The 26,428-nt window shown below is 44.1% G+C and overlaps 2 protein-coding genes across 2 annotated transcripts in view; one reads left to right on the top strand and one right to left on the bottom strand.

Moving 5' to 3' along the window:
• ELOVL4 (ELOVL fatty acid elongase 4) overlaps nt 1–4,485 on the bottom strand; it is a 29,941-nt gene extending 25,456 nt beyond the window's left edge. The window contains exon 1 of the mRNA XM_056109683.1: nt 4,373–4,485. Within this exon, the coding sequence (XP_055965658.1) occupies nt 4,373–4,472 (100 nt within the window). The 5' untranslated portion in view covers nt 4,473–4,485. The remainder of the gene's footprint in view (nt 1–4,372) is intronic.
• Nucleotides 1–26,428, top strand: part of BCKDHB (branched chain keto acid dehydrogenase E1 subunit beta) — a 426,555-nt gene that overhangs the window by 36,178 nt on the left and 363,949 nt on the right. The gene's annotated exons all lie outside the window — the stretch shown is intronic.

Here is a 26,428-nt window from a genome sequence, read left to right as displayed (position 1 = left end):
CCTGACAAACAGCCCCCACTACCTTCAGTCCAGGACTCCAAGGAAAGGGGAACGGAATCCCCAAAGATCTTTTTTTAATTTTATTGAGATAGTGACTCCCCAAAGATTGTTATCATTGCACAGGGACAGTAATCAAGTGTTTTCATTCTATTTCCGGAGGCCAGAACTATGCCTACACGTAGCAGGTGATGAGGGAAGGAAGAAGGGTCCTACCAGCCTAGCTTCCACATTTCAGCATCCTCCTCCTGGAGCCCTCCCCTCCTGACTTCCTCTCCTCATCTCCTCTACTCCTCCAGAGTGTGGAGGCCTCGGATGCCCCAACTTCAATCCCACACAGACGCATCTTTTACAGCATACACATGGGTTACTCACTCTGTGAACAGACAACAGGCCGGCCACCCTCCACCCCCTCATACACAGAGAAGCACACGCGCACACACCCCATGAACAATGGCTGCAATGTAGTCAGGGAGACAGATGGTGACATAGAAGACCTTGAGCTTTATTTATTGATGGCATGCTGTTTATTAATTTTTCAAGATGATTCTGTGTCAAATGAAATAAGTAATAATAACAATGCAATATGTCATGTAGATAATCTGGGAATTTACAAATTGGGAACACGTTAAGATTTATCAATTGTTTTAAATTTATAGGCAACTTTCTCTTTTTCTGGGGGCATGGGGTACACCCAGCAGTGCTCAGGGTTTACTTGTGGCCCTGCACTCAGGAGTCACTCCTGTCAGGGACAGAGGGACCTTCTTGGATACCAGGGACTGAACCTGAGTCAGCAGCTTGCAAGGCAAACACCCTACCCACTGTACTATTACTCCGGCCTCCAGACAACTTTTCTTGATTGAGCATCTACAACTTAAGTCTGGCATTCCAGATCTACTAAATTTGACATGTCTGGGGTACCAGGGAAATAATACAGTGTGCAGGGCACTTGCCCTACATGTGACCAACCTGGGTTCAGTCCCCATCATCCCATATGGTCCCCCAAGACCCCAACGAGTAATTCTTGAGTGCAGAGCCAGGAGGAACCCCTGAGCATCATGAGGTTTGGCCCCCAAAATAAACAACAACAAAAATACATTCTCATAAAATAAAAAGGAAAAAACAAGGACGTAAGAGCAACTGCTTCTTTACCACGAGGTGGTAAGAAGTCCTACATCATTCTGTACCTTCCTCTGTAATCTGAACAAAGATTTACTTGTTCAAAATATCTTAAAAAAAATGACAGAAATTGAAAACTTTTTATTTTTTTGAATTCTTAAAAGTAGGGCTCCTTCAAAGTTTAAATTCTATAGTAGGTGATGTTAATGCCAGAGTAGGGCTGAAGAGATAGTACAGCGGGTAGGTGATTGATTTATATGCAGCCGAATTGGGTTTGATCTCTGGCATCCTTACTTTATGGTCCCCTGGAGTGATTCCTAAGCGCAAAGCCAGGAGTAACCTCTGAACACTGCCTGGTGTGGCTCCAAAACAAAATGAAAACCAAAAAAAGGACAGAGGTGGAAAAAAAAATAAATTTTCTGGGGCTGGAGAGATGTACAAAGGTTAAGGCGTTTGATAGCATGGTACTCAATTCCCAGCACCATATACAGTCCACTGGGCCCACAAGGAGTCACCTCTGAGTAGAGACCCGGGAATAAACCCTGAGCACCACTGGGTGTGGGCCCCAAACTGAAAAAAGTGTTAATATATTATGGATAATATTCTGTATTTACTGAATATGTGCCTTTGAAAAAGCCCAGTTTTCATACACTCTTTGGCTGTCTTATGCAATAGCACATACAGTCTACATAGCAGTACAAAACACTGGTTTTCTGTAAAATATCTAACAGCAAGAATGTCTTTTATTGCTGGGCATCAAACATACTGTTATGACAGTTCAGAGAACACCCAGTTCACAAGTTTCTAGATAGAACTTCAGAGGCGGTGAACAGCTAATGAATTCAGAAAGCAGAAAGACAGCAGGTAACTTCAGTCTTGGGAACGAAGGCACTCACGGACACAGAGCCCCACTCATTTCTAATCCTCACATCATCTGCAGCCTTTCACCACACTCACCACTATTTCCCAAGACCATTTTTCTCTCCACCCATCTTTATTTCCCCCTTTCCAAACATCTGACTCATCAACTTTTTTTCTTTGGGTCTCTCCTACCAAACTGCTTTTCTTCACTCAGATTCTCGTGAGAGCATGTTGAGAGGAGAGACTGTTGGAACTGCGAGTGTTGAGTGAGTCCAAGAACACACAGAGAGCATACAAGTGCCAGGGGGTGGCATTTTCCAAAGGCTCGGGGTCTTTGTAGCCTACCTATAAAAACTGTCCCTTCTGCTACAGCGCCAGGCAGAAGAGACGGCATCCCACTAAGCCTTCAAGTTGGTTAGGAAATACCATCTCTCTACCCCAGGTCGCTCATGACAGAAAGCAAGGAAGCAGTCTCAGGTTTCGAAAGAGGATCGCCAGAGCATGGGCGAACAGCTTCTCTCCACCCTCCCAGTGAGAGGTCACTTGGGTTCCACCTGCTACTCTTCCTTCCTTTCTTGGGTGTGGCCCACAGTATTATTTTGTGGCCTTCACAGGTGAGCTAGGAAACAACACAGCTTTTAAAACTGCACTGCTGATACCTGTTGACAGCAACATCCCTAGGAAGGGATGGCCCATCACCAGCAGGTGCATTTTACTTTGGCTCTCAATAGTTCTTTGTAAAAAAAAAAAAAAAGAAAAAAAGTCAGGAGGTGGGGAAGCTGCCGGGAGGGGGCCCGACGGACAGGACTGATTACTCTGGGGTGTGGCTCTGACTAGGTGGCGATTGGAGGATGGTGACAATGTCTGAACTTTCAAGTATGTGAGGAGCAATTATATGCCACAGAGCCTGTCTGATGTTCAGTTCTGCACAATTGTGTAATGGGAAACCCTGATGCAATGTTTAAACAACCAAAATCACGGTGATGAAGGGAAGGGTACATCTTTCCCAACTGCTGTAGGCAGAGCAGAATCCCAGAACAGAAAAAAGAGATTTAAAAAGGAAAGGTGTCCTATAGCTATCACCACCGCAATGTCTAGTTCTGGTGGGATTATTTCTGTTTCAAGCTTGAAAGCTCCTGAAAAATAACACACTTCTCTAAAGAAGTTCGCGAGCCAAGTCAATGGTCAAAGAATCCTTTCGAAGACAGAGCAGCACCCTCAGCACCAATTTCCTACACCATCTCTGGCATGGCCCATAATGCCATGGCGCTGTGAGCACAGCTTCCCTTGCTCTAGTGACAGACCCCAACCTACAGGAATATTTTCATTTCCAGCAGCACCAAAATGTGCGACACTCATTTTCCCCTACTGCTGGGAGAGCACATTAATGTCCAATGACTACAAAAACCTACCGTCATCAGCAAGAGGGTCTCTTTATAAAGAGCTTCTTAAGCCAAAAATGTCGAAAGTTTGCTTTGCAAGCCGCTGACCTGGATTCAAACCCTGGTACCCCATAAGACCCCCAGAGTCCCACCAGGAATGATCCCGGAGTGCAGAGCTGGAAGGGAGCCCTGAGCACCGCCGGGTGTAGTAGCCCCACAAAATACAAAAGCAAAAAAAAAAAAAAGAGGAGAGGGTGCAAAATGCACTTAAAAAACCCCATCACCCTAAAACGGCTTCCTCTTAGAAGAGCTGCCTACATCAGTCCGGGCCCAGTCCCGGCCAAGGAGGGGACAGTCCAAAGACCAAGTCGGCGGCGGGGAGACCAGAACAGAGGGCAGCCTCGGGGTGCAGGACGGGGAAGGAAGGGTTGTGGCCGAGCCCACCCACCCAAGAATACCCGGGACCCCCCACCCCACCCCATCACGCTGCCTTCCAGCCTCCCCTTGCCCGAGCGCGCTGCACTGCGCAAAGTCACCGGCGCGCGCCCGCCCGTCACCCATCACCGTCGCGGGCCAGCACCGCCTTGGAAACGGCCCTTGTCCCAGCTCCCTGGGGCCGGCCCGCGGCTTTTACTTTTCCTTCCCGATCGCTCCGGCCAAAGAGCAGCCCAGAGGAGAAACTAAGCAGATTAGCTTGGGGGTGTCCAAGCCGCCAACGCGGAATTAATTAAAAAAAGAAAAGAACCGGCAGCTCCAGCGAGGGGCCCCTCCCCAGTCCTGCATCCTGCATCCTGCATCCTCGCTCGCCTCAGCATCAGCAGCGGGGTCCGGCAGACGCAGAGATGCGGCGTTGGGGGGTGGAGAGTGGGGGGTGGGGGGAAGCCCCCCGAAACGATCCGCGGCGCCTGAGACCAGACGAGGGCAGCTCGGGGCGGGGCGGGGGGTGGACAAGAGCCCAAGGGCCGCAGGGGGCCGGGCGGCGGCCGCGGGACGCACGGGGGACCGGGCTTTACCTCGGATGGACCAGGTCCAGCGGTAGAACTCCACCGTGTCGTTGAGCGCCGTGGACACCACGTTCAGGACGCTGCTCGGCTCCGAGTCCAGGAGCCCCATCGCGGCGGTCAGCGGTCGGCCGGCGGCAGAGACGTCGAAGGGGAAGAAAAGGACAGGAAAGCCGGCGCGGGGGTCAGCGGGAGAGTGGACCTCGGAGGCGGCGGCCGGGCGCGCGTCTCCTCCTCCTCCTCGGGGCGCGGCGGCGCGGGGAGGATGCGGCGGCGGCGGTTGCGGCCGGGCTGGCCGGGCTGGACCGGGGAAGGCGCTGTCCGGGGCTCCCGGCGGGACGAGGAGGAGGAGGAGGAGGAGGAGGAGGGGGAGGAGGCGACGGAGAAGGAGGAGGAGGGGCCGCTGCGAGCGCCGGCCGCTGCACCACTGAGCCCCGCCGGCCGCCGCGGCTCCAATCTACTCGGCGCCGTGACGTGGGCGCGCGCGGGGCGGACGGGCCGGCGCGTCCCTCCCCCCGCCCGCGCGCCCCGGCTCCCGCGCAGGGATGCGGCGGCCGGGGGGCGCGGGGAGGCGGGTCCGCGCAGGCGCGCGCCGCCCCGCACCTGCTCCTGCTCCTGCTCCTGCTCCCCCACCCACCCACCGGCCCCTCCCCGGCCCCGGCCCCCGGGCATCGCGGAGGAGGGCGCTTCCTCGGAGACTCGGGTGACCTCGCTTGCGCCCTACATACAGGCGCTTAGGAAACTGCGCGGGAAGGGGTGGGCTCGGGGACCAGGCGAGGTCGGGGGAGGTGGTCAGTCCCCGGGGGTGCTGCGGCTTTCTATCCCCCCCACCCCTCGCCCCTGCAGCCGCTGCTGCCCGCGTGTGCCCGGCGGGGGCCCGAGGCTGCGCATCCCTCCAAGGTCCTGCTGGTCCTCGGGCCAGTGCGCAGGAAGAACGGGCGGGTTCACTGTCGATGGGAACGAACGCACGCTTGCATGCGCGCAAGGGGGACCTCTGGACGTGCACAGAGCGTCTGTGTGCCTTGATTGTGCGGTTCACTGTGACCCCCTGAGAAGCCCCCCCGCTAGGGATGGATGGGCCTTAAGGTCAGGGATGTGGTCAGGGATGGTCCGCTGGCCCCCTGCAGCGCTTTGGCGTGAGTTGGGACAAGGATACTTGCTTAGAAGACACAAGGCAATTCAAGATCTTCAGGGCGGTTCACTGTGACCCCTGAGAAGCCCTCCGCTAGGGATGGGCCTTAAGGTCAGGGATGTCCACTTGCCCCCTGTTTGGCGTGAGTGGACAAGGATACTTGCTTAGAAGATATAAGGCAATTCAAGAAGGGAAGGACTCTTGTTTTTCTTTCTGGGTCACACCTGGCGATGCACAGGGGTGACTCCTGGCTCTGAACTCAGGAATTATCCCTGGCGGTGCTCAGGGGACCCTATGGGATGCTGGGAATGGAACCTGGGTTGGCCGCGTGCAAGGCAAAGGCCCTACCCACTGTGCTATCGCTCCGGCCCCAGGACTGTTGATTTTTTAAACGCTCTGTAGCACAAGACAGTGGGCTCTGGAAAGCAGGACGATGCTACAGACATTCATCATTGAAGGTTTATAATATCAAACAGTGCCTCGGAGAATGATACAGTGACCTTTCGCCTGGTTATTTAGACATGTCGCCTACTTCTGAGTCTAACCTCTTCTCCAGTTCTTTAGGATGCTCCTTTGAAAGGCAGCTGAGTCAGTTCTGTAGTTGCCTCTGCTCTTTGACACTGTTAAAACTCCTATGAATGCAATGTTTTAGTCGACCCACTTATATCCTATTGAACGGACTCGATTCTATCTTGGGAGTATCCTAAAGGGTAAAACAACTTCTCCGCCTGGTTGAGGTTTATCCCTGATCCCAGTGCTTGAAATAGTAAGAGATATTTATCGTCAAGTCAAAATCATCGTTTATATTTCTATCACAGCATAAAAAAGTGTTATTAGAAGTGGAAGAACCGCTAGGGAGAGGTCATTAAAAGTAACTGGTTTGTTATGTCACTCGGGGAACTACCAACCGCATTAAATACTCTCTTATTGAAATTGGCCAAATAAAATGTATTTTTCCAGATATATTTGTAAACATGTAATTTCTGAAATGGCAACTACTGTTTCTCACATCTCAATCCCAAGTGTTGTGATCAGAAAAATTCTAGTAGTAGGTGTTGAAAGGAGGTACAGTGACATTCATACCATTCTGTTGGTAACAATATTGTTGACCACAGTGCCTAAAAGTGGGGTTCCTGCTAGAGGGGTAGGCTCAGAGCTAGAGGGAAATTGGGGACATTAGTGGAGGAAAGTGAACACTGGACAAGAGATTGATGTTGGAACATTTTTTCATTTCATTTTTTCATCATCCTGTTATTCGTCGATTGCCTCGAGCAGGCCCCAGTAACGTCTCTTTCATCCTAGCCCTGAGATTATATTCAAGGCTCTTTAGGAGAATGAGACCCACCATTGTTACTGGTATTTGGCATATTTGGTGCGCCACGGGGAGTTTGCCAGACTCTGCCCTGTGAGCAGGCTACATTCGATAGCCTGCAAGTTTGTCCAAAGTAGGAATGGAGTTGGAACATTGTCAGCCTGTAAACTCAATCCTGAATAACTTTGTAACTGTAATTCACTGTGATTCAATTAAAAAGTTTTAGGTAACCATGTTTTTAAAAATTCAGTGAAGGCCAGAGAAATAGCACAGCAAGTAGAGCATTTGCCTTGCCTGTGGCTGTGATCCCCGCTTCCCAGTTGGTCCTCCAAGCACTGCGGGGACTGACCCCTGAGTACAGTGCTATAAGTACACCCTAAGCACAGACAGATGTGGCAAAAAAGTACCCCAAAAAATCAGTCAACTGTACCATTTGGAAATTAGATAAAGATCGGTGATCTCCTTATGTATTCTGATGGTCTTACAAATTTCAGATCAGTTCGAACTCATGTAAGAATTTTATTTCTTCTATATTTTGAAATCCTGGGTGCTTTTTGAAGACAACAGATCCCCACCCTTATCGCTATTCGCATAAGCAAACATCTCGGTAACTTTGCTCATTTAATACTATGTGAAATTGCCAAAACAGCTTTAGACATTTCCCTAGGTTTTCTTTTGCAGAGAATGACAACTTAAGTCCCTTTGTTCACTAGGGGGCGCTTGTCACATGTGAGAAAAACTTACACAAGAGATGACAAAGTCAAAGAGTGGCTGTTCAAAAATACATCAAATAAAGGGTGTTGGGAGAAGCATGCTGAAAGTAGACTCTAGACCGAATAAGATTGCCACTCAATGCCTCTTTTGCAAACCACAGAACCCAAAAGGAGAGAGAGAACAAAAGGGAATGCCCTGCCACAGAGGCAGGGTGGGATGGGGGGGATGGAGGGTGGGAGGGGTACTGGGATCAGTGGTGGTGGAAAATGGGCACTGGTAGAGGGATGGGTATTCGATCATTGTATAATTGAAAACCAAGCACAAAAATCTGTAAGTCTACAACTGACCTCAAGGTGTTTCACTAATAAAATTTTAAAAATATATACATCAAAAACAAAGTCCTAGAACACCCCATTCTGAGGCACCTGAGACATAGTACAGTGGATAGGTGCACGCTGTGACCCACTTTCAATTCCTGGCACCCTATATGGTTCCCTGCCCGCCAGGTGTATGACCTAAGCCCATATCCCTGGGCATCAATGTTACAGCTGCTGAAGGGGAAACGTTGAGGGAATGTGAGGATTGAACTTCATAACAAGGAACAGCTGGACCCATTATTTTCCCTAGGGTTAGAAGGCATGACTCTCACCTCTTCTCAAACCTAAATTATAGCTAACTTCTTAGAATCTGTCCCCCAAACCACAAAAATAAATATGCACACCTCCGTTCATTGCAGTGCGTAGTACAATAGCCATGATATGGAAGCAATCCAAATATCCAATGAATGAATAAAGAGGTTGTAATATATAGTAACACAATGGCATGTTATATAGTCATAAGAAAATATGAAATTATGCATTTCACTGCACCTTGGATGCAACTGGAGTGTATTATGTTAAGAGAAATAAGTTAGTGGAACAGAACAAACACTAGATAATCTCATTTGATGTCTACAGAGAAACAGAACAAGGAAGTAGACAGTATCAAGTGGTAGCAAACCCTTGTCCTTGGATTACAAAACTGAGGTTATCAAGTAATCGGGGAAATGAGTGGTGTAGAATAATGAGTAATCGGGGAGACATTGATGGAGAGTCTTGGACACTTTAGTAGTGATGAGGAAACCTAACTATGTACATCAAAACTCTTGAAAATCAATAATAATAAAGTAACTGTAGTTAAAAATAAACAAGTGATCTTAAGGCCTCAACAAAGAAAATATACAGGTGACAAATAAACGTGTGGGATCCTCAGGTGTCATTTGACAGCTGTCATTTGACAGTTGTCATTCTGTAACCAAATTAAAACAATGAGGTCTCACTCTTTACATGATTATTAGTATGGCTAAATTAAAAGATAAGTCTGTCAATCTTAGTTGCTAATGAGGTCATAAAGCAGCAATTATTTTACTGATATCAAGAACACAGAATAATATAAATGCTTTGAAAAAGAGTTTAGAAATTTCTTACAATGCTAAACATAAAAAAGTAAAGGCCCTCCCGTTGATCATCGATTTGCTCGAGTGGGCCCAGTAACGTCTCCATTGGAGACTTTGTTGTTACTGTGTCTGGCATATCGAATACTCTCGGTAGCTTGCCGGGCTCTCCGAGAGGGGCGGAGGAATCGAACTCGGGTCGGCCATGTTGGCTGCGTGCAAGGCAAATGCCCTACCACTGTGCTATCGCTCCAGCCGATACTAAGGTAAAGGTAAAGGTAAAGGACCCCCTGTTGATCGTGGATTTGCTCGAGCGGGCCCAGTAACGTCTCCATTGGAGACTTTGTTGTTACTGTGTCTGGCATATCGAATACTCTCGGTAGCTTGCCGGCCTCTCCGAGAGGGGCGGAGGAATCGAACTCGGGTCGGCCATGTTGGCCGCTTGGAAGGCGAACGCCCTACCCGCTGTGCTATCGCTCCAGCCCTAAACATAATCTTCCCATACCATCACGGATGTTTAACCAAGAATGTGAAAATTTTTGTTCACATAAAAAAAAGGTTGTATGGGAGCTTTATTTATAATCACCAAAGCAACAAACTGAAAGCAACAAAGGTATTCTTCTATAGACAAATTGTGGTATATCTATATTATAGAAAATTATTCAGCAATAAAGAAGTAAGCTTACCAAACTATGAAAGACATGAATGGCACTTAAACATCTAATGTTTAGTGAAAGAAACTAATTTGAGTAAAACAACACTCTGTATTATTGCAATTATTTGACATTTCTTAATAGGAAAATCTGTAAAAATAAAACCATAATAAAACACTGTGGTTCCCAGGAAATGTGGGGAAGTTGAACATGTTTAGTACAGGAGAATAAAATTCTTATATTTGCTATTACAATGACAGATAAGTAACTATAGACTTTAAGTAAGTATAGACTTTACAACTCATAGACTTAACAGCAGAGATTGAGCCTTTGCTGTAAAGGAAACATGTTTTTGTTTTGTTTTGTTTCTTAATGTAGGAGTATTGCTATTTATTCAGCCATTGATTAGGCTGATTGAATTGGGCATGAACTCCACAGGAAACATGTTTTTAATCATTTTGAAGATTGGGAAGTTTTTAAATGGGGCATAGTCTATAATAAAAGAATCCCATGGTGTTACAAAATGTCAGGAACGACCTACTGAAAGGAGATAGGGTAAAAATTGCTGAACTAAGAAAATTTGAAAATAAGCAAGATTTATAAGACTAAGGGCAAATGGAACTGCCCAGAGGCACTATAATCTTGGTGATAGTTATTTATTAGTTCATAAAAAGCAGTCAAACAAATGAATACATGGGAAAGAAGGGATCATGACCCTTGAAAAGAATTCCAAGTAATTATGTAGATTCTCTCTCTCAAGGATGTGGACCTTGGGGGCTGGAGGAGTAGGACCGAAGGTAGGGCATTTGCCTTGCACGCAGCCAATCCAGGTTCAATTGCCAGCATCCCATATGGTCCCCCTGAGTACCGCCAGGAATAATTCCTGAGTGCAGAACCAGAAGCATCAAAAAGAAAAAAAATTAAGGAAGAAAGAAAGAAAAGAGAGAAAGAAAGAAAGAAAGAAAGAAAGAAAGAAAGAAAGAAAGAAAGAAAGAAGGATGTGGAACTTAACACCTTACTTCTTAAATAAAAGCTGCACAGTGACTTCTTTCAAAGGGGATGAGGTTAAAAAGAGTAAGTTTTTTTGGATGTGGGCCAATCTCTGTGGTGTGAAATGATATCTCATTGTTGTTTTGATCTGCATCTCCCTAATGATTAATGATGTAGAGCATTTTCTCATATGCCGTTTAGCCATTCGGATTTCTTCTTTGAGAAAGTTTCTGTTCATTTCGTTGCCCCATTTTTTGATGGGGTTGGATTTTGATTTTTGTGGAGTTCAACCAAGTACTTTGTATATCCTTGATATCAACCCCTTGTCAGATGTGTATTGGGTGAATATCCTTTCCCATTCTGTAGACTGTCTTTGTATTTTGGTCACTGTTTCTTTTGAGGTGCAGAAGCTTCTTAGCTTAAGATAGTCCCATTTATCTATCTCTGTTTTCACTTGCTTGGCTAGTGGCATGTATCTATGAAGATACCGCTAGCTTCAGTGTCGTGGGGTTTTGCCAACTTTGTCTTCAATGTACATGAGAAAATGTTCTACATCATTAATCATCAGGGAGATGCAGATCAAAACAACAATGAGATATCATTTCACACCACAGAGACTGGCCCACATCCAAAAGAACAAAAGCAACCTGTGTTGGCGTTGATGTGGCTAGAAAGGGACCCTCCTTCACTGCTAGTGGGAATGCCGACTGGTTCAACCCTTTTGGAAAACAGTATGGATGATTCTCCAAAAATTAGAAATTGAGCTCCCATTTGACCCAGCAATACCACTCCTGGGAATATACCCCGGAGAGGCAAAAAAGTACAGTCAAAGCGACATCTGCACTTGTTTGTTCATTGCAGCACTCTTTACAATAGCTAGAATCTGGAAAAAACCTGAGTGCCTGAGAACAGATGACTGGTTAAAGAAACTTTGGTATATCTACACAATGGAGTATTACGTAGCTGTTAGAAAAAATGAAGTCATGAAATTTACATACAAGTGGTACTACATGGAAAATATCATGCTAAGCGAAATGAGCCAGAAAGAGAGGGACAGACATAGAAAGATTGCATTCATCTGGGGAACATAAAGTAACAAAATAGGAGACTAACAACCAAGAATAGCTGTGATAAATACCAGGAGGTTCACTCCATGGCTTGGAGGCCAGCCGCACACTCTAGGGGTAAAGATAGCTCAGATAGAGAAGGGAGCACCAAATAAAGGGTGTTGGGAGGATCCTCCCAGGATGGGAGATGCATGTTAAAAGCAGACTATAGACCGAACATGATTGCCATTCAATGCCTCTTTTGTAAACCACAGCACCCAAAAGGAGAGAGAGAACAAAAGGGAATGCCCTGCCACAGAGGCAGGGGGGGATGGGGGGATGGGGGAGGGGGGTGGGAGGGATACTGGGACCAATGGTGGTGGAAAATGGGCACTGGTGGAGGGATGGGTATTTGATCATTGTATAACTGAAACCCAAGCACAAAAATTTGTAAGCCTACAACTGTACCTCATGGTGTTTGACTAATAAAAAAAAAAAGAGTAAGTTTAGGGGTTGGGGAAATAGTACAGCAGGTAAGGAGCTTTTTTTGCAGCCAGATAACCAGGGATGGATTCCTCAACCACCACTTGGAGTGATCCCAGAGCACAGAGCCAGGAGTAAACCCTGAGCACCACTGGCTGTGCCCCCAAAACAAATAAACAAAAACCACAAAATGGTCAAGGGTATCAAAACCAAGGAAAATTTGAGACTACCATAACCAAGAGGAGTATAAGAAGATAAAAAAGCTAAAAGTCCTATAGTGTCCTATATATTAGATTCTGGAACAGAAAAAGATTGTCATACAAAAACCAGTAAAATTTGAATAGTGGGTAGGGCATTTGCCTTGCATGCAGCTGACCTGGGCTCTATTCCTCCTTCCCACCCTTAAGGCAGAGCCTGGAAAGCTACCCGTGGCTATTCAACATGCCAAAAACAGTAACAAGTGAATTAGTGTTGGACATAAAATTCACAAAATTGTGAAACAATTAGTGTATATATCTGTGTATTTATTTGCATTTATTATGGTATATTATGGTGTATTGTGTATTATTATGGTGTGTTATGGTGTATTGTACGTACTTATCTGTGTGTATTAAGATGTATTGGTGTATTTATTTAAGTGTGTGTATTTATCTGTGTATATGTATTTCTGTCACTGTCACTGTCCTCCTGTTGTTCATCGATTTGCTCGATTGGGTCCAGTAATGTCTCCATTGTGACACTTGTTACTGTTTGGCATATTGAATATGTCACAGGTAGCTTGCCAGGTTTTGCCATGCGGGTGAGATACTCTCTGTAGCTTGCTGGGCTCTCCGAGAGGGGTGGAGGAATCGAACTCGGGTTGGCCAGGTCGTCCTGTGCAAGGCAAACGCCCTACCCACTGTGCTGTCGCTCCATACATATACATTTATTATCTTTTTGCCTAGAAAATAATTAATGATAAAACTAAAAGAAAGCAAACATATTCTGAGCACATTTTATTAGAACCAGACGAGTAGGTTGCTTATTTTAATGATAGAATTTACCCTTGGTATCCTGCAACATCATAGATTTTATGAGCAACTAGGAAAGTGAGTGTGATATAATGGAAAGTACGCTAGCTCTGGAATCAGGAGGCCTCAGTTCTATTTTGATCTCTGGTCCTACAGTGTGTGGGCATGAGCAAGAAACTAGTCTCTTTATAGCTCACCTTATCTGATAAATGAAGGGAATGCATTCCCTGTGTACTTCACATCATTGCTGTGAAGTCAAATGAGTATTACAGTATATTTAAAGCCTGATATTTTTGCCACAGAAATAATTTCCAGTCTAGTTGCTGAAAAGAGAGCAAACGCTTTTGGAAGCTGTAAAAATTAAAGTTGTAAATAAACTCTTTATTGGAAGTTGTAAAAATTATTGTTGCTCCACTCTCAATTCAGAGTTGAGTTTGGGTCCTAGGGAACAGCACAGTGATCTAGCACTGTGGTCTAGACTTGCAGTGGGACGCCCTCAAATTCAAGCTCTCAGGTTCCACACGTACTGATCAAAGTCCTGGCAGTTCCTTTGTCTGCAGTCACTGCCACCAAAGGTGAGTTCCAACCACATGGCAGCCAGATGCATGGATATATGTACCACAGAAAAGGATACAAACCCCTGTAAGCATCACTGCTGAAAAAATGTGAGAGCACCACAGGCAGGCATAGGTGTGAAGCCCAGTGACTGCAACATCAAGAACAATAACAGAGATGGGGCAGGAAAAGAAAAGAAATAAAATTTAAAATCCTAGTAAAATAGTTTTAAAATAATTTAAATAAATCACAAATATAAAAACTAAAATTTACTTTATGGCTACAAAAAAAGAAACTCATCAAAAACCATTTCTCTCTGTATTATATTTGATATTGAGAAAGCCTCCCACAATATCAAGATAATTTAAATGAATTATATAGATTTTTATAACCATAAATATTATTTATATAGAGTTCATTGTTTATAAGCATTTAAAAGTTGACAGAAAGTTCATCTTGAGCTCATTCCAACTGCTCCCATTATTACTCTTATCCTCTACTTTCATATTTTTCTTTTGAAATCTTGCTGCTTCTAAGTGGGGTTTCTTTTTAATTTTACATAAATTCCTCTCGTATTTCTTGCAAGGCCAGTTTAGTGGAGCTGAACTTCCTGCACTCTTTTTGTCTTTAATACCCTTTATCACACTTTCAAATCTGAGTGATAGCTTAAGTACTCCTGGCTGGGTATAAATTGATATTTTTTCCCGATTCAGCATTTTGAATGCATCATACCACATCCTTCTGCCCTGCAAGGTTTCTACTATGAAGCTGCTGATAGTCATCTGGGGGTTCCCTTACATATGATTTTAAATTTTTCTATCGCTTTTTAAAAATTTCGGGACACTGTGGTTTACAAAACTGTGAATGAGATAGCTTTACATATGACACATTCCAGCAACACACCCTTTATCAGGGTTCATTCCTCTCCACCAATATTCCAGTGCCTGTGTTCTGCGGAAGACGAATTCTCAGTTGCTATCTGTCATTCCTCTTGTTTCTTTACACCCCACACAATGAGAGATCATTCTGTTGTCTCTGTCTGATAACCTTTCTTTAGCATGATCCTTCCAAAATTGTGTATTTTGTCTTTTCTGATAGCTGAAGAGTATTTCATTGTTTTTTAGAGTTATTTTTAACATTCTTTAATTTTCATTTTATTTATATATTGTGTGTTTCTTTGTGTTTATTTTGCTCAGAACTTTTCGGGTCTCCTATATGTAGATGTCTATTTTCTTTCCCATTTGGGGAAGCTCTCAGCTATTATTTCTTTAAATATGATATCTGTTTCCTTTTTGTGTTCTTCTGAATCTCTTATAATGTGATTATTGTTCCTCTTGATGTTGTCACCTAAATCTCTTGTTATCTCTTAAGAAATCCCCTTTTTTAATTGAGCACGGGGAGACTAGTTTTTTAAGATGTAACATTACCCTAGTATTCTTTCATTTCTGTTTTGTCAAGCCTAATGTTGATCTCTTTTATTGTATTTTTAGTTCAAGTACTATATTCTTTAGTTGTATAATTTCTTTCTGAAATTCTTAGTCTGAAATTTTGTTCATTCGTTATTCTTCTTATTTCTTTTAGCATAATTATCACCGTTGCTTTTGGAGTTTTCTGAGGTAGTTCACTTAGTTCTCTTATAGAGAATTTTTTCCCCCCAGAGTTTGTCTATCTAACAATTGTGTGAATTCTTCTGCCTCTTCATTGTACTTGTTACTCTGTGTCTATTTCTAGGTGTGACTAAAGAACTTTGCTTCACGTTCCTCATGTAACCATCTTGTGTTAACATTGAAAGTTATAAGCCTGGAGAGGAGAAGCTCAGTGGGCTGAGTACATGCCAGTGTATGTAAAGCATGTTTGAGCCCTGGCACCACGTGATTCCCCAAACACTGCAGGGAGGAACACACAGGCACAGAATTGAGAGGAACCCCCATCCCCCGCAAATGAAATGAAATGTTGCAGAGTATGGTTTAGGACGTGAGTTTTGGATTCTGTTTTATTTGTTATCATAATGGCTGGAGCCTCAACTGCATAATAGGAGCCCAAGAGCCAGTGTAGGGTGGTCGCACAAGAACTCAGTCTATGGGGGAAGGGCAGAGAAGACAGGAAGTGAGGAGGCTGCTGGTCTAGAGGGCCATGGCATATGTCTCCCTCATATTGTAGCTGCTTGAATGGAGGGAGGAATTTGCAATCACTCTCTAATCAAGGCAGATTTTCCTGGCAAAATTTACCTAACTGACCCTTCAGTTGCAATCTAGTCTACTCTAAGCAAATTTTCCAAGCAGAGTTTTCCCCCGAGCCTCCAGCAAAAGTAGGGTGGCCAGAGGTTTAGACTTTCTCTACAAGTAGCTTCCATGAATGGCTATGGTCATAGTGTGGAGCAGACTACCCAGAAATCTACTAAGCTCAGTCAGAGAAGGGTCAGGTATTTGTGAGTTTGTGGGAACTGGCTGAAATTACACCGAAGAGTAGAACCATGACAAGAACCTATGCGCAGCACATTCAGCAGTTTTTCCTGGAGACTCATGCCACTGTGCTCATTATTAATGGGAGAAGGTTGGCCCATGAAACTCACAAAGTTCAATGAAAGGAGATGGTCTTTACAGGACCAAAGAGCTGGTTTGATTGCCTGCTCACAGCAAGTGTCATTCTCATGGTAGCTCTTGGGAACTCATTTCATTTTCATTTTCATTTCATCATCCTATTATTCGTTGATTGCCTCGAGCAGGCCCCAGTAACGTCTCTTTCATCCTAGCCCTGAGATTATATTCAAGGCTCTTTAGGAGAATGAGACCCATCATTGTTACTGGTATTTGGCATATTTGGTACGCCAAGGGGAGTTTGCCAGACTCTGCCCTGTGGGCAGGCTACATTCAATAGCCTGCAAGTTTGTCCAAAGTAGGAATGAGATAATAAGGTGTCATAAAAAAGATGTCCTGATAAGATGTCGCGCGGCCGCAAATGCGGCCACGTGGTTCCAGGAGCTAGATTTTATAGTCTTTGAGTCTTGGCCGTTGATGGGATTACACAGCGCCAGGGGGCCAGGTGGTGGGTGTGACCCCCGCCTACTGGAATTTGGAGGATCTGGGTTGAGGATGCTCGGCCCAAATCTGAGTAGGCTTGGAGATCTCGGCCCCGGAACCCGCGTGGATTTGTCCCTCTGCCAGTACCTTCATGTGTGCGGAGAGTGGTCTCAGCATGGTGGTGGCTGGTCCTGGAGGTCTTCGGCTGCCAGAGCCCTGGTCGGGGAGGGGAGGAAAGCTCAACCCGCTCCCCTCCAAGGGGCCCTGGCGAGGAACAGCCAGGCGCGGGGGCAGGAGACTGCACTGTTCTCGACCAGTCACCACCATGCTGAGACCACTTTCCGCACACATGAAGGTACTGGCAGAGGAACAAATCCACGCGGGTTCTGGGGCCGAGATCTCCAAGCCTACTCGGATTGGAGTCGAGCATCCTCCACCCAGATCCTCCAAATTCCAGTAGGCAGGGGTCACACCCACCACCTGGCCCCCTGGCGCCGTGTAATCCCATCAACGGCCAAGACTCAGAGACTATAAAATCCAGCTCCCGGACGACAACAGTGCAGTCTCCTGCCCCCGCGCCTGGCTGTTCCTCACCGGGGCCCCTTGGAGGGAAGCGGGTTGAGCTTTCCTCCCCTCCCCGACCAGGGTTCTGGCAACTGAAGACCTCCAGGACCAGCCACCACCATGCTGAGTTTTGGGAACTCAGGCCCTGAAAAATCCAAGGAGTTTATGAAAAGGAGGGGAGCTGGGCTTTGGGTGCAAGCTATGGAAAGCCCAAGGAGGGAAATAATCACCAGGAGTCATTCCAGCAGTTCCTCAATGTTTTCAATGGAAGCGTCCAAAACTCCAATTGGGGCCAGAGAGATAAAGCAGCAGGAATGGTACTAAAGCAGCAGGAATGGTACTTGACTTGAATGCAGATGATCCAGCTATTCCTGGCACCACATACAGTTCCCTGAGCCCCACCAGCTGCAATCCTTGAACACAGCTGGGTATGACCCCAAAACAACAATAATGAAATGCTACACATTTCCTTTTTTTTATTTCCATCAGTGCGGTGTCTGCGAGTACTACCAGACAAGAGAAACCAGAGAGGGATTTAGCAGTGATTCCTCATAAAGAGCATGGGAACTTTCTAAGATGCTCCTGTTAGTACAGAAATTTTAGTTTCAAGCAATGTCAGTATTTCTGCTAAATTTGTTCCCCCTTCACTAATCTCTGCTCCCAAAATCCTCTTACTCTCCAAAGGAAATCAGTTTTCTACAGTAGAATGAGTGCACACCCCTCTTTGGCACAATTACTGGGTGCCGATGTCCCTCAGTACCCAGGTAGGTGCTATGTTTTATTTGGGAGCTCTGTGCTCTAATCTCATCCTGGAACTGTTTCTCAAGTTTTTCTACCATTTCCAGTATCTTTTGTCACCTTTCCTTGTGCTGAAGCTAATCTTCAAAACTTTTGTTACTTTTTTTTTTAATTGCTTTTTTGGTTTGGTTTGGTTTGGTTTGGTTTTGTTCTGGGACCACATCTGGAAGTGCTCAGGGCTTACTGGTGGGGCTCAAGGGGTGCCCTTACATGGGGTGCCCAGGATTGAATGCAGGATTGTGCAAGACAAGTGCCCTACCCGCTAGACTGTTGCTCCTGCCCCATTTCTGTTCCTTTTCAAAGGCAGCTGCTCCTATAGAGATTCTGGTGTGTTGTGCATGCATGGTAAGTGGCAACTGCAGAATTCTTACCTCTCCTTGAGTCTGCTAAAGGAAATGAATCCTCAGCCAGATGAAAAGAAACACATGGGAAGGCCAACAGCCGAGGAGTGTCTGTCCTTGTATAGCCTGTTGTCTGTTCCCGAGTTTGTTTTTGTTATTTAGTTCTGAGCTCTTGATGACACTTTCCACTCACGATATCAGAAATTTCTTCTCCCTGATGTGCTTCTCCAGCAAGATCTGAAGCTAGACAGCGGCTACAGCTGCTCTGTATGAGACTATCGTGTCTCTGCCGAACAAGAAATCTTTTAAGAAGAAAACCTAACTGTGCTTCTCAAACTTCCATGTGCACACAAGACTTGGGGACCGTAAACTGTAGATTCTAATTCAAGGATATCTGGCACAGCAGATTTCTAACTCAATACAGTTAAAACGCTTTTTAATACACAAATGTGCACACCGCAGTTGAGTAGTAGGGCCTTATGTATGACATTTCTGCCTCCATAAACAAAATAAACACTAAAAGGGCTGATATCGTCAATTTGTGATAACTGACACTGAATTAAAATCACTCTAAGAGGCTTGCATTTAGATTTTTCTTAAATAGCATTTTAACTGTAGCAATAAATTAAGTCAAATTTCTGCTTATCACTAATGAATATGTATATAATTCTCTAACAATCTGCTGTATGGCTAATCTTTCTGCCAAATTAGACTGAGGATTTCATTTTGGAAATGGCAGATGGTGGAAACATTAATATTCTAAACTCCCTAGAGACCTATCTGGACTGCTTAGCACGGCTTTTTAAAATTGAGCTTATTGTGCTAAAATACTAACTTTAGTATTTGCTTTTATTATGAGCCAGAATTTGTAAACTGATAGTTTCTTTAAATCTATAGATGGGCTTTGTACAGTATGTGGGTTGTTTTCAGTTTTTTTTAATTAGGTAGTATTTCAAAATCTGGTTTTTGATCAAAAAATAGTTTTGAAATATTAACCCTTTCTTAATCCCTTCAAGTGCTTATATTTTCAACAATAAAAAATTAAGGGGCTGGACTGATAGCACAGCAGGTAGGGCATTTGCCTTGCATGCGGCAGACTTGGGTTCGATTCCCAGCATCCCGTATGGTCCCCTGAGCACTGCCAGGAGTAATTCCTGAGTGCATGAACCAGGAGTAACTCCTGTGCATTGTCGGGTGTGGCCCAAAAAGCAAAAAAAAAAAAAAAAAGTAGTAAAACATTTGACTAACCATATAAATATTACAATCACATTGTTACATATTTACTTATATCTAGTGAAATCCAGAAGAAAAATCTAAGAAAAACCAACGTAGTTTTAAAACTCTATTAATTTAATGATACAAAAAATTAATAATCACTGGAAATAATATAATAAAATAAAATAAAATAACATAATAATATAAGCAAATACTAAATATGTAAAATAAGATCCTTACGTTGAAGTTTATGATATCTTTAACTGACAAAATCCCATTATAATAATTAAGATGGTCATATAATTTCCGGTGACCATATAGTAGGTTAATGCCCCAGACATTTTTCTCCCCAGTATCCATTCTTTTCTGGGTTCCCTTTCAAATTAACTGTGCATGTCTTTTGACAGAGTGTTGGCCCATGGGACATCAACAAATATGACACAAGCAAATGTTTGAAAAGTATAAATATATTGGGACTTAAGTAGCTAAATAGTCAATACACTGTTTTTGTTCAATGGTGACAAATACAAGTTATGGAGCTTGAGTGAAGTTATTTATAAAGAAGCTGTAAATTTCCTATAATCAAAACTTTAACTGTGATTCATACTTTATCATAATGGGCTGGAGCAATAGCACAGCAGGTAGGGCATTTGCCTTGCAAGCGGCCAACATGGCCGAGCCGGGTTCGATTCCTCCGCCCCTCTCGGAGAGCCCGGCAAGCTACAGAGAGTATCTTGCCCGCACGGCAAAGCCTGGCAAGCTACTCGTGCCGTATTTGACATATGGCCTCTGAGTCAGCCCCACCTCCAGGGGCCCTCAACCACAGTCCCACCCTTTGTGGTCATGTCTTGCCCTCCCCAGGATCTGATCTTTGAGCTCCTTGAAGGAAGTGAATATCTATTTATCTTTGTGTCTCCAAGGTCCAGCATAAGTCCTAGAAAATGGTACCAAACCAGTAGTATTTGCAGCTTATGAGATCACGATCACGAACACGACCATCCTGTTACTTGTTGATTGCTTCGAGCAGGCCCCAGTAACATCTCCTTCGTCCTAGCCCTGAGATTTTTAAGAAAGTGTCATATTCAAGGCTTTTTAGGAGAATGTGACCCATCATTTGTTACTGGTATTTGGCATATTGGGTATGCCACAGGGAGTTTGCCAGACTCTGCCGTGTGGGCAGGTTAAATTCGGCAGCCTATCAGTTTGTCCAAAGTAGGAATGAGATAATAAAATGTCACGCGGCCACAAATGTGGCTGCGTGGTTCCAGGAGCTAGTTTTTATAGTCTCTGAGTCTTGGCCGTTGATGGGATTACACGGCGCCAGGGGGCCAGGTGGTGGGTGTGACCCCCGCCTACTGGAATTTGGAGGATCTGGGTGGAGGATGCTCAGCCCCGATTCCAGTAGGCTTGGAGATCTCAGTCCCAGGACCCGCATGCCTTTGTTCCTCTGCCAGTACCTTCATGTGTGCGGAGAGTGGTCTCAGCATGGTGGTGGCTAGTTCTGGAGGTCTTCGGCTGCTTATGAGATAGAAACAATTTTGCTCATTTTTTTCTTTTTCTTTGTTTGTTTGGGGGGTCACACCTGGTAATTCTCAAGGGTTACTCCTGGCTCTGCACTTAGGAATCACTCCTGGAAGGTTCAGGGGACCATATGGGATGCCAGGGATCGAATCTGAGTCAGTCACATGTAAAGCAAGCGTCTTACCCACTGTACTCCTGCTCTGCCTCTGTGGCCCATCCCCACCCCTCACGTCTGCTGCTGTCAGGAAGTAGTCTCTCTTTCCTGTCTTTCACCTTGTCAATATTAGTAGAACGATACCTCTTTGTCCTTCTAAGTCTACCTTCTTTCATACAGCAGAAGGCCTTTGTGATCAATCCACGTAGTCAGGGCATAGCTATTTGCCCGTGTTTCCTGATGACCAGTCTCCCACCGTGTACCCCACAGAGTTTATCTACTCATGAGCTGAAGAACAAAAACTGTTTTCAGTTTTTCACTGATATGCATAATTAACATTCATGCACAGGCTTTTGTAGGGATGGGGGATGTGACTTCAACTCTTTGGGAATGTGACCTCTAAGTCTTTTATTCGTTTGTTTGGGGGCCACACCCAGCTGTGCTCAGGGTTTAGTACTGGTTCTGCACTCAGGGATCACTCTTGGAGGGCTTGGGGCACCATATGGGGTTCCAGGGATTGAACCCGGGTCTGCCACATGTAAAGGCAAGTGCCCTCCCTGCTGTACTATTGCTCCAGTTCCTGACTGCTAATTGTTATGGCAAGTAACAATTCAATGTCTAAAATACTGCCGTGCTGTTCTCCAAACGGCCTGTTGCATTCATACCAGTGGCTCATCTGCACTGCTTAGCAAGGAGTAGACACTCAGATTCCCCTGCACCTTTGTGGAAAATGGCTTGGCTCACGTCTACTTGACTTCTGGGCTCTGGATCGGCCATGTTGATGTCTTTCGCCTGCCCAGTGCTTCACAGTCCATCTGAGAATAAGCCATGTGCTGAGTGTCCCAACTCAACTCTCTTTTCAAAGGAGTTTGGCTATTCTAGTGTCTTCATTCTTCCATATAAATCTCACAATGAGTTTGTCATGTCCAAAAAATAAGAAGTCCTGCCAACATCTTGGTTGAGTTTGGGGAAGGGGGCTTGGGGTGCTCTCCTAAGCTGTATTTGGGGGCCCCTGGGGCCACTCCTGGTGACTTTTGACAGCTCTGTGCTGGGGCCCCAGGATGTGCTACAGTGTCCGGCCAGCCTGCTGGTCCTTGGGGGCCTCAGAGCCATACTCAGGGTGCTTAGGTGGGCGTTTGGTGCCAGGGATGGAATCCAGGTTGGGTTCATGCACTTAGTTTTTCTTTTTATTCTCCTTTTAGTTTATATATGCATATTTTATTACATTAATGCCTAAATAACTTGGTCTCGGGTACTATTATGAAGTTGTTGGTGTATTTTGAAGATTTTTTTTATTTCAATTTTGAATTCTTTGATATCACCCTATAGAAGTATGGTTACATTCTGAATGTTGGTAACATATCCTGAAACCCATATATACCCAGTTATTATTTCTAGTAACTTTCTTGTTTTTGGGATTTTTCTCCATAAAAGATGATCTTAACTGTAAACAAGAACCATTGTTTTCTTCCTTTGCATCACTAGGTCTCTTACAGTTCTGTTATTGTTGCCATATTGCATTGGCAGACCTCATATGATATAAAATAGGATCCCTGAGAAAAAAACATCTTTACTCTGCTTACAGTCTTAGAAGAAAATTTTTCATTGCGATAGTAGCACAGCAGTAGGGCGTTTGCCTTGTACACGGCTGGCTCGGCCAAGCTGGGTTCAATTCCTCCACCCCTCTCGGAGAGCCCGGCAAGCTACCGAGAGTATCTCGCCCGCACGGCAAAGCCTGGCAAGCTCCCCGTGACTTATTCAATATGCCAAACACGGTAACAACAAGTCTCAAAATGGAGACGTTACTAGGCCTGCTCGAGCAAATCAATGAACAACGGGAGGACAGTGCTATATGTATATACATGTATTATATAGGAACATAAATATATGTATACTGAAATATGTATACATATTATAAAATATCATCACAATAAGTTTAATTAATTTTCTCCAACACCAGCACAGCTACAATTTTTTCTTTATAATGAGTAAAATCTATTCTTTTGAACTTCTCAAAAAGAGAAAATAGAAATTTCATGTGATCCAGCAATGCCACTTCTAAGTATATATCCAGAGAATATAAAAATGCAAATTTAAAAAGATATATGCATACCTGTGTTGATTGCAGTGCAATTTATAATAGCTAAGATTTGGAAATAACAAAGAGATGAGTGGATAAAAATAATGTATTTATGCACAATAGAATACTACTCAGCTGTTGGAAATTATTAAATCTTACCGTTTTCTACAGGTGTAACTAGAGGGGAGTCATGTAAGCAAAATAAGAGGTAAAAAGAAGAAAAAGTTTGGAACACCTCTCTTATATTCAGCATATAGATAAAGAATACTATGGAATGGGCCCTTAGAAAGACTCTAAATGCAAATTGAAGAGATCAAGGTTTGGAAGGAGGTCTAAGGGAGTCTAATGGACTATATGGAGATGTATTGACAATCTAATGGCCACAGTATTGCGGTGACATTGTGCTCCTAAAATATGGAAACATTTACACTCGTGTGGACCAATATTACCTCAATAACACATAAATTAAAAACTTACTTTTTATCCTCCAGCTTTAAAATATCTAGTGAATGATAGCATTATTCATTATTCACCAGGTTTGCATTGAATTCTAAGGACAAAAGGTAAGAAAAATTCTGGAAATGAATCAACTCATAATAGTTACCTACTTTCATGTTACTATTTTTTCTAAATATCTCTAGAGAGAAAGCTATTGCCAAAAACTCCTAAAATGTAATTAAATTAATTTTTTTTATAATTCCCTAACTATCAGTAGCTTATGGCTGTTACTGTGAATGGACTGTTGTTAGGGAAAAAACAACATATTCCCTATTATAGCTTGATTGCCTGACTTGCAACTCTTAACTATTTAGATACATTTGTGGCTGTACTCTGTCCTCTTGGCCAGAGTGTGAAGATAGTAGAAGTGGAGTTGTATGATCATTAAGAGGATATGGGGTGACCAGAAAGTCCTAAGTGAAGCAGAAAGTTCTAGATGGTTCCTGTGGATCCTTCAAACTTGATAAAATTGTTGTTACCTTTTAAAGGAATATGTGACCCCAAATAGAGTCAGCAGCCAAACTGTTCTTGGGATAGATGGAGAGGGATTAATCTAGGGAATTGTCCTCTAGGGGGGAGAGGACGAATCTAGCAATGTCCTCACTTACGCATCTTCCTGTGTAAGCCCTTTCCAAAGTGAATTAAATAGCCTGGTTAAAAATTGCTGAAACAGGTTTGAAGTAAATCCAAAGCATCTGCAATAAATGAAATATAATGACTGTGGTGCCAACTCTTGGTAGAAACTGGGTCAAAGGGTGGAGTAGGTGGGTATGATGCTCTTCAAATAGTACATTCATCTATTTACCAATTATACATGGGAAGCAAAGGCTCATGGAGAACTCAAAGAAAGTGTATGCTGAATTTGTTTTTAAGTTGATTCACACAGATCATCTTCACTGTGCATGAAAAGGGACAATCTCAAAAGGCAACACTCAAACTCTAAGAAGTACTAGTGGAAATGACCACTAGCCAAGGACTGACTTGCATTACTCAACTCTGGAAATGAAGGGTCCATTTCCTGCATCCTTTCTGGAGGAGAAGGAGAATATATTGCTTAGTTTTTGCCTCTTAGCTGCTGGGAAAGAAAAGAGATCGTGGCCGCTACCTTCTGGGCTCCTGAGGCTTCCGTGGGCTCCAGTCCAGCAGGACTAGTCAGACAGCTTGACATTTCCTGTGCAACCTTCCTCATCAGATAAAGCAAGGAGTGAGCTCAACAGGTGTACTGTCACTATCCTAGATGGCCGTGGCGCAAGTGGAACTCTGATCAGACCCATGGGCACAATATGGAATTGTGCAAGATGCAGTGGGTGTGTGATTTTATCCTCACCGTAGATGGGAGCATTGACAGTCCTGTGTGTTCCAAGTGACTGAGTCCCTCCGAGGAGCTTTGCAGGAAGAGTTCACACATGAATGTCTTCAAACACTGCTCTGGCCATGGATTGATGCACATTTCATTATGAAGGGACATCTCAAGCCCCCCCCCCCCCGCCCCCGAGAGTACCATGAAATCATGTAGTAAATTTTGTTTGGAAGTTAGATCTTGAGCTACTTTGTGTATTTTGTTAACATTATTCCAGAAGCACAGGCTACACATTAAGGAGCCCTTTAAATAGAATAAATAGATAGGGAGCTTGGATAGTTATATACCATAATTATCCCATCAAAATACGGCTTTTTGTTAAGGTCCCAGTTAACATGGCAACAGTATGTGTTTTCATGGCTAAATATGTTCTCCAGGAATTCATGTTGATTGCTTTCTAAAGTTATTCATTCCGCCCGGAAAATGAAGTGATGAAATTTACTTATATAAGGATGGACTTGGAGAGTATCATGCTGAGTGAAATTGAGCCAGAGGGAGAGGGACAGACACAGAATAATTGTAGTATATAAAAAAAATATATAAAATATATGAGACTACTACCCAAAGAGAGTAAAAACAAGGGCCAGGAGGACTGGTCCATGGTTGGAAGTTTGCTATAAGTGGATGGGTTAAAGAGCAGGTAGGACAAAAAAAAAGGGGGACCATTATGACAACGAACGTTAGAAATCATCACTCTGGACAAGAACTGAGTGCTGAAAGTAGGTAAAGAGACAATATGATAACATTCCAGTACTGTATTGCAAACCATAATGCTCAAAGGACAGTGAGAGAGCATGAGAGAGAGAGAAAGAAAAAGAGAGAGAGAGGGAGATAAGTGTCTGCCATAGAGGCAGGCAAGCAGGAAGGTGAGGAGGGGAGGAAAACTGGGGGACACTAGTGGTGGGAAATGTACACTGGTGACGGGACAGGTACTGGAGTATTGTGTGACTGAAACCCAATCATGAACAAATTTGTAACTGTATATCTCACAGTGATTCAAAAAATAAATAAATTTATTCATTCTAAACAGGCGACCAAAGTGCTTCCTTGCTTCAGCTTCAAGGGGCAACAGACTATCAGGAGAATTGGTTTCTGCTTTCAGGAAAGGACTGACCTTTAACACAGATGCTCTCAGCCTTGCTGAAGCTACAGGGCCTCTGAACGTGAAGTGAGGCTCCAGCAGAAACGTC

This window comes from Sorex fumeus, unplaced genomic scaffold, assembly GCF_029834395.1.
Source record: "Sorex fumeus unplaced genomic scaffold, SorFum_2.1 ptg000008l, whole genome shotgun sequence".
Taxonomy (NCBI): domain Eukaryota; kingdom Metazoa; phylum Chordata; class Mammalia; order Eulipotyphla; family Soricidae; genus Sorex; species Sorex fumeus.
This window is presented reverse-complemented; position numbering and strand designations above follow the sequence as displayed.